The sequence below is a fragment of the Amblyomma maculatum genome, chromosome 10, assembly GCF_055883805.1.
Source record: "Amblyomma maculatum isolate TAMU_Amacu chromosome 10, ASM5588380v1, whole genome shotgun sequence".
NCBI classification, from domain to species: domain Eukaryota; kingdom Metazoa; phylum Arthropoda; class Arachnida; order Ixodida; family Ixodidae; genus Amblyomma; species Amblyomma maculatum.
In genome coordinates, this window is record NC_139353.1 from 83,102,595 (window position 1) to 83,111,756 (window position 9,162).

Genomic DNA, 9,162 nt, shown 5'->3' on the forward strand with positions numbered 1-9,162 from the left:
AACAAGAAGACTTTGTTCACTAACCAACACGCCCAAACATCTTCCCTTCTGACGTGATATGTCTTAGGGTCTGCGCAAGTGGCTTTTACAGAATAGTAAATACAAGATAGATGATTAGACGAAATATTACCTACAATTGACTAGTCAATATCTTATTTTCATTTTAAAGTGAAATAAGATATGGCAAAATTCATGGCCACCAACAATGTTCTTAATCAACAGTGCAGTTGGAAACCATAATCATCGTTACCAGCCTATCTGCACCCACGTCAGGACGAATGCCTCTCTCCTATTTATCTGGCTTGTGCTAGATGCCTACTTGCGAAAATCAGCGATATTTTGCTGACATGTAGTCACGTGGGGTACTACACCGAAAGTAGTAACTAGATAACGCCTCAGTTGTTTTTGTTGTGATTTTCAATGGGAAATTAAAATTGTAAAGCCTCTTTGCTTTGATGTTGTAGTGCTCGATCTGTACTATATGAGGCAAGGTGTTATCTTCTGCACAATAATGTCATGACATATTTGGCCATTGCAAGCATGGAAATGCCACTGGAGAGATCGTGTCCGCTTGCCTAACAGTACTAATACGCTTCCTTGTGGGACTTATTTCCTTGTGGAGGACCAGTACAGCTGTTCAGCCTCCATAAATAGCACCAAATATTTTCATATGCGGCTCAACTGGACCTTGACATTGCAATGCTCGCATCGCCGCTGTGGTTTCAACTGCGTGAGATGCTTTCTCGCCATATACAAAAGCTGTGCATAGATGTTGATTATATTCCGGCCAGTTTTTTATCGTCCTGTATGCGGATATGTCCCGGTGTAGAGTAGCAATAGGAAAGCCTTTTCGGATTTTAACAAGGATTATACACTTTACTAAGTACCTTGTACGTACCAAAGGGTAAGCTTGTCGGTCTGTAAATTTTCAAGTCCTTGGCATCCCCTTTCTACTCGATTACATCATATTAGCGTTCTATGATTCCGGATCTTTGCTGAGACATTACGTGCATACATTGGGCAGTTCTTCTATAGCGATTTCTCTACCGTATTTCTACAAAACTTCAGTTGCCTGATTCTCCCAGCTTTTTGTTTCCATTGCTTCTAAGGATTCTAGGTTACTGCAGGAACATCTGATCGCTCTGCACTACTGCTGCTCTCACATTTACTTCTGCGACTCATGAGCACTTCCGAAGTTGTGTATATGAGTGTAGAATACTTCGGCTACCTTCACTAGCTTATCCTTATAGATAATGGCATTGACAGCCTTGTACTTACAACGCATTCGTCTAATTTGCACCCATGTCTAGTTCTTGATCGCATTTACGCTACAGCTATTACTGGAAGCGTACTAAATTATTTCCACATTATACTTCCTTATTTAAACATTTTACGTTTATTGATTATTTGATAGCTAGTTTACCTTTATCCTGTCTGTTGGTAGGAGGTTTTCAATGTTTTGTTGTTGCTCAATCAAATCTTTCGTCTTCTGCAATAGTTTTCTTGAATCCAGTCTAACTATCCTAGCGCCCATTTTCACAGCGTTTTCTTATAATATTTCTGAAATTCTCGTCTAGTGCTCCAATACTAGGGTAATATTTTCGACTGAAACACAATATCTCTTCTACAGCAAGAATATGAACACTGGTTTCACTCTTAGGCTAACTGGTTGATGGAGTTTTTCCTCGGTAGTTTCTTCCATTATCGTTTAAAATCTGCGCTAATTCAAACCCTTAAAATCATATGTTCAATGCATAGCAGCTTTTTTGCAGTGACTTTGAAATATCGATTGTGTAAAAATGGGTATTTTATAGCTTGTTGCTTTGTCTTTCCAGCATGGCATAAATATGCAACGCTGCCGTTAGGAGTGGTTTTGTCGCCTAAACAAAGCTAACTTCGCCAACACCACCAAATGCACAAACTATGTCTGCATTTGTTTCTAAGGAATTGCAATAGGCGCCATTTTATGAATAGGAAATGCTGCATGGAAAGCCAACTGAAAGGCCATTCTTTCAAACTGGTGTATTTGACGTTCGACAGTTATGAGGCCACTGAATGGGGCTCCCGAGATGTTGAGAGTCTGATGTCGCAGCACTGCCGCTTAAATAAAACAAAATTGTCGTATTTTATTAGTCATTTCTTTATCAAGTTCTATCACGTAAAAATGCACGGCTTGCTCTAAAGCCCATCTTAACAGACTGCGCAAATGTACTTCTGGTTGGTTTTAAAATAAAAGTTGAATCATTGAAAATCTCCTAGACGATTATGATGCCCGGTATAGCAATATTCGAGCCCAGCTCCGCAACTATTGGGATTTACTATTTCGTTACTATTTTCAGGCACCGTGGTACCGCGTATCCAAGAAATCGACAGACGAAGGCATTCCTACGCCGACTTTTGCAGCAACTCAAGTTAACCATTTAGGGAGATAAACTCAATTTTTATGAAACACTCAATTGCTACTTTCATTGTAGTCGGTAGTTTACTTACGGTGCATAAAAGCCAATAATTGGACAGTTTCAGCTTTCGATTTGCGGAGGTGAGCATTTACTTCGGCGCATACTTTTATACCTCTTGAAAGCAGTAGGAAATTTAAATGCCAGCTATGCACTGTGTCGGATAGAAAGTAACTCTGCCTGAACTTGAAATTCAGAATAGCGCATTGAAACAATGGATAGACAATGTTTACGCTGAAGCAGGCAGAGAGCACAAAACCCAATCGGTCCACCACGCCGACTTACGTACTGCTGCCACGCTTTGATACAAAAGAAATATTTCAATGATCATCATTTCTTTACAATTCGCTGCCACGGTGGTTTTTGGTTCATTGCCAAAGTTTCTACTATATAAAACACAATTTCCAAAAACGCGCACCTACCGCATTAGGAAAGATGTTCATATGCACGCTGTTTCGCTCACGAGGGTAGACCTCTTACCGCCCAATATTTTCATTGTCTATGAATTCCACATCTAACAGTGGTACCGTAAATGTTTTTCCTCAGGCAAAAGCGTCATCACCGGTAACCAACGCCATGCCGAAAAAGCGAATACACAACAGAAGCAAAGTCGCCATCGCTGTCGCGGGCTTAGGAGTGTGCGCCTTCTTCTGCTTCGCATATTTCTTCGTGTTTGTACGCAACCTTCCATCGAAATTCAACAGATTCTGCAGCACTGCGGACTGCTACCACCATGCGACGCTTCTCACGAAACGCATCAACTGGTCATTGGATCCCTGCGAAGACTTCCAGGCATTTGTCTGCTCTGCTTGGGAGCCTTTGAAAGAGCATCGTGACAGAACATCCTCTGCCTTGGACGACCTCCGGTACTCGTGGTACGATCGCTTCCCCGACACCTTGGAGAAGGGTGCACTCAAGTTCTCGGCCGGAAGCAAGCCATTAACCATGTACAAAATGTGCCGGTATAGCTACCCTCACAACGATTCGCAGCTAGTCTTGATCCATAGTATCTTGAACAGCAGTGGGTTAGCCTGGCCTGAACCACCCACGCCACTACAGCCACCACTTGGCTTGCTCGTGGGCCTTAGTTACCAATGGCAGTGGCCATTCTGGATCACGGTGAACAGGCAGCAACCAATGTCATCTGGTAGGCAGCGATTATTTGTCAGGCAAGGCATGGCCCTACCCATTTTGTGGCATCATCACCGGTCGGTCTCTCCATACTATCTCGGTTACTGGAAACAGTTCCTTGCCCTACTGTACCCGGACAGTGCCGCTCGACCAGCGGTGAACGAACAGATGGTCAACGAAATTCGCACCATGGAAGCAGACGTAATAAGTACCCTGAATGCCGTGTACAAGGCTTCAGGCAAAGGGCCTGCAGCGTTCTCCTTCAACGAGATCGGTTCGCACGTACCCAACGCGTCCGCCGCCGAGTGGGTCAGTGATTTCCAGTATGGTACGCAGCTTACACCTCCACTGACTGCCGTTGATATGATTCTTGTCAGTGACGTCTCTCTTCTCGATGCCATAGGCAAGCTCATGACAAAGTACAGCCGGCAGCAGCTTAACATACATATATCGTGGATGGTTGTGCAGCACTTTGCTCTCATTGCTGACTACCCCTTACTCGTAGGATACACAGGCAGCAAGCAGAAAGCTGCACTGTACCTTCCAGTGTTCTGCGCTTTTCACGTGGAAAGTTCATTTAAGGTCCTCATAACCACACTGGCCTATTCCACCCGATTTTCGGCACGAGACAGAGAGATCATTGACAAAGGGTTCAGTAGCCTTATCTCATCGGCCATTGACAAGGTCAACAGCTCAAGTTGGATGGAAGAAGAGGTCAAGCTACGCGCATTTCATAAACTGTCCTCCCTGATGTTGGCTCTTTGGCCTCCAGAGTCGCTTCTCAGTGACAGCGAGTTGCAAAGGCTTTTCGCTCACTTTCCTGAGAAAGAACCCTCCTTCGCGCAGTTCTGGGTGAATGCGCGCATGGCCTTAGCCAGAATAAACACAACGCTAGAGTACGAGGAGGCTTTGATGCTGCCGGCTAACAACTATGCCTACTATGCCGACTACGATGTCTTCACTAACGCCGTTGAGTTGGCAATAGGCGCTGTCTACCCACCAGCGTTTTATAGCAATGGTACCAACGCGATGCTGTACGGCGGCCTCCTTTTCTTAACGGCCATGCAAATTGTCAAAGCTATAGACAACACAGGCATCAAGTGGATATACAACAGGACAGCGAAAGAAGAAGCATTCATGTCCGCTGCTGCCTTGCGAGAATTTAACGCGAGGACCGAGTGTCAGCACTACAGGAAACACGAGAGCATCTTTCCAGAGGTTCCCGCCGTGGAAATAGCTTATGCTGCCTTCAGGGAGTCGCACCGCCAAGGACAGGACGAGCACCTGGATCTTGACGAAACTCTGCCAGAGGACAAAGTCTTTTTTATGACGCTCTGCTTCCTGACGTGCTCCCGTCCCGGTTACGAGAGCGCCATAACGGCAGACTGCAACAAGATCGTGCGGAATTCTGAAGCGTTCGCGCGAGCGTACAGCTGTTCAAAAGGAGCCAAGATGAATCCAGGAAGACAGTGTTCGTTCTTTGCATAATTTGGAAGCAATCCACTGTAAAAGATTTCGTATTTTTATGTTATTGGTTCTTCAGGCGAATCAGGCTTAAGCTTGCCGATTCAATTAAGGTGCGTGTTTGTATGCTACAAGCCAAGAGAATGCGTGTCAGCATTGTCGCATTGGCACCTTTAATGTACCGCTTCGCTTTGAACATTTATGCAACATTGTTTTTCTCTTTTTTATATTTGGTCCTTCTGCAAAATGCTTTCGCGGATGTTCGCGTAGTTGATACTGGTATTTTAGGCACAGTCTTTCCTATATGCTTGTCTTCCGTAGAAGCGAATATGTATTTATGCGGTATGTTTTGCTTACGTGCTTGATAACGCGAAACTATTTTGCAAAGCGAGAGTTTGGCGTAAGACGAAGACACTTTCTGGTGACGATCGCGTGGCTTATGATGCATGCCTGACTATTGAGCACGTTCTTTCATGGGAGTCTTACACACTTGTTTCGTTCTTCATATATTGTGACCTTTTATTTATTAAGTGTGCCTAAACTACTACGCTGTCACTGGTTACTGTATAAAACGAGCTGGCGTGCATGGGTCATTATAGCCGTTTGTGTATAACCCCTATCGTGGTTACTTGTAGCACACGTTGTTTCCTGTTTTTATGCTGCATTTACCATTCCGTACTGTGACAAGAAAACCACAATAGTTACTACTCTAGGCATGCGCTTCATTGCTGCCAGTTTTTTCTTGCATAAAACGTGTGAAGAAATCTTCAGTGGAACAGTGTTAAGTCTTCTATATTGTACGGCTTATCAATCTGTGCTTGTGCGCTGTCTTCAGGATTTGGTGCTATTTACTTGATGATCCTGCCGTCTTCATATTGTTAAGGAAAGAACACAGCGGTAAACGCTAGTTCACTCTTAGACGCACACCACACACCGCACACCACAGAACGAAGTTAGCTAGGCTTGAGCGTCGTCTTCTTCACTACTTCACATCAGCACGTCGTCGTCGTCTCGATATACTGTGCTCCGTAACAGTTTTCCCCGCGCCGAAGAAGCGGCCGTCCCGGTGCGTCCTACACAGGTGAACTCGAATGATATGGTTTTAGACGGGCGACATGCACGAGTTCTGGATGAGGGGCTGTGGAAGGATTCTTGGGCTGTAAAGGGGAGATCTCATGTATGGTGTGGGCAACAACAACAGCTGAAAATATTAACAAACTCACTGTCTTACAAAAGCGCATTATACGCATTGCATGTAAAGTGCCGTATTTCTTCCACACTGCAAGCCTTTTCCATCAACACAACGTTATACAAATGAAGTCCATGTATCACTATAGGCTGTGCTATAAATATAAACTCGCCATAATGAAAAAGGATGACTTCTTACTTACACTTGCTGGGTTAGAGCAAAGCAGAACTGTGTATGATACCCGCGCAGCAGAACCTTGGCATGTTAAGAAATGCCGCACAAACTATGGCAAACAAATGTTGCAGCATACCTTACCGACCCTTCTGAACCAGTTGTACTGCTCCGAAAATATAGATTTAATCAATATTTCTTTGAAAGAATTGCCCCAAATGTTCATGTAGTATTGTACTGTACAAGTACAATGCACTGCGTACTAAAAGTACGTCTCTTTCTTTGTGCCGACGATGATTTTTTTTTTCCTCACATCTTGTTTGATGTATTGTACTCCGCCGCCGTCAATGCTGCTCTGTAAGAGGAAGCCAGGACCTCTCAAGCTGTTTATACAGCTTTTTCCCTGGCTGTCCTCGCAACACCAGTTGCGGAAATAAACCTTCAACCTTCACATCGGTGACTTGCCGCAAGACGGAGTAGGGGCCCACGTAACGAGGCAAAAGTTTTTCACACATACCGACACGGCGAGCCGGGTGCCAAAGAAGTACGAGGGAACCAGGAGAGTAGTGAACGTCTCGGTGATGAAGGTCGTAACGACGTTTTTGAGAGCGCTGAGACGCTCCAAGACGCTCTCGAGCTATGTGGCGGGCAGCATCAGCGCGGGCGATGGCATCCGAAGCGTAGCTGCAGGAAGAGTCGTCAAGAGGCAGCAAGGTGTCGAATGGGAGTAAAGGATCACGGCCGAAGAGTAGGTAAAAGGGAGAGTATCCGGTGGTGTCATGGCGTGAGGAGTTATAGGCGAACGTGACGAAAGGTAAGGAGACATCCCAGTCACGATGGTGATCGGACACATACATAGACAGCATGTTGGTCAGAGTGCGATTGAGGCGCTCAGTAAGACCATTCGTTTGCGGATGGTAGGCCGTGGTGAACTGGTGACGAGTAGCGCATGAGCGGAGAAGGTCATGAACCACTTGAGAGAGGAAACAGCGGCCACGATCTGTGAGCAGTTGACGTGGAGCGCCATGAATCAAGATGACATCATGCAGAAGAAAGTCGGCAACGTCGGAGGCGCAGCTGGTAGGGATAGCCCTGGTTACAGCATATCGGGTGGTATAATCAGTCGCCACAGCAATCCACTTGTTTGCAAAAGTCGATGTCGGAAAAGGCCCAAGAAGATCGAGGCCCACACGAGAAAACGGCTGTGTCGGCACTGGAATTGGTTGCAAGGGCCCACTAGGTTGAAGCGAGGGTATCTTACGGCGCTTACACAGCTCACAAGCGGCGACGTAGTGACGGACAGAACGGTAGAGACCAGGCCAGAAAAATCTGCGTCGCACACTAAGTGCGTGTGACTCCCAAGTGTCCTGCTGTAGGAACGTCGTGAAGTTGGGCGAGGACACTAGAGCGCAGATGAGCCGGAACGACCAGTAAAAGGTCCGCGCCATCTGGACGCATATTGCGTCTGTATAATATCTCGTTACGGAGTACAAACATGCTGGCGGAAGAATCGGGGATGTTGCGCAGCTGGTCAATAATTGGTTGCAGGGCAGGATCACGACGCTGTTCGGAGCCGATATTGATAAAGTCCGAGATGGACAAAACATAGTCGTCAGCAGTATGGTCGGACAAATCAGGAGGATCTACGGGATGGCGGGACAAGCAGTCAGCGTCTTGGTATAAGTGGCCGGTCTTGTACACCACAGCAAATTCATACTCTTGTATTCGTAAGGCCCAGCGACCTAAACGGCCAGTGGGGTCCTTAAGTGAGGACAGCCAACACAAAGCATGATGATCAGTCACTACACAGAAGGACCGCCCAAACAAGTAAGGGCGGAATTTGGTCAGCGCCCAAGGCATTCCCACTCTGTGATTGAATAATAGCGCTCAGAGGACGAAAGCAGGCGGCTAGCATAAGCAATGACGCGGTAGGAGCCATGCTGGGACTGGGCAAGGATAGCACCAATACCATGTCCGCTAGCGTCGGTGCGCAGTTCGGTAGGTGCAGAAGGATCGAAGTGCGCCAGAACAGGTGGGGTGGTGAGGGCGGAAATAAGTGTCGTGAAGGCATAGGCTTGGTCAGAACCCCATGTGAAAGGTACGTTTTTTTGCAGAAGAGAGGTAAGTGGGCGAGCGATGTCTGCGAAGTTCCGAATGAAGCGGCGGAAGTAAGAACAAAGGCCAAGGAAGCTTCGCACGTCACTTGAGCTACGTGGGGTAGGGAAGTCGCGCACGGCTCGAACTTTGTCAGGGTCGGGCTGCACACCATTTGCGTCAACCAAATGACCCAAGACTTTGATTTGGCGCCGGCCGAAGCTGCATTTTTTGGCGTTCAATTGAAGACCGGCGCGGCGAAAAACGTCCAGGACCGTAGAAAGGCGGTCAAGGTGGGTTGCGAACGTGGAAGAGAAAACGACGACGTCATCCAGGTAGCATAAACATGTTGTCCATTTAAAGCCACGGAGGAGTGAGTCCATCATGCGCTCGAATGTTGCAGGAGCGTTACAGAGTCCAAATGGCATCACCTTGAATTGATAGAGTCCGTCGGGGGTGACAAATGCGGTTTTCTCGCGATCCCGTTCGTCGACAGCAATTTGCCAGTAGCCTGAACGCATGTCGATAGAAGAAAAATAGCTGGCACCATGAAAGCAGTCAAGCGCGTCATCAATTCGCGGAAGAGGGTAAACATCCTTCTTTGTTATTTGATTAAGGTGGCGATAGTCGACGCAAAATCTCCAACTTTGGTCTTTC

At 46.5% G+C, this 9,162-nt stretch overlaps 1 protein-coding gene across 1 annotated transcript; it reads left to right on the plus strand.

Moving 5' to 3' along the window:
* Positions 1-3,776: 3,776 nt before the first annotated feature.
* LOC146176891 (neprilysin-like) lies at positions 3,777-5,075 on the plus strand. Its single transcript, XM_084581418.1, has one exon. It carries the CDS (start codon positions 3,777-3,779, stop codon positions 5,073-5,075), a length of 1,299 nt encoding a protein of 432 aa, XP_084437544.1.
* The last annotated feature ends 4,087 nt before the right edge of the window (positions 5,076-9,162 follow it).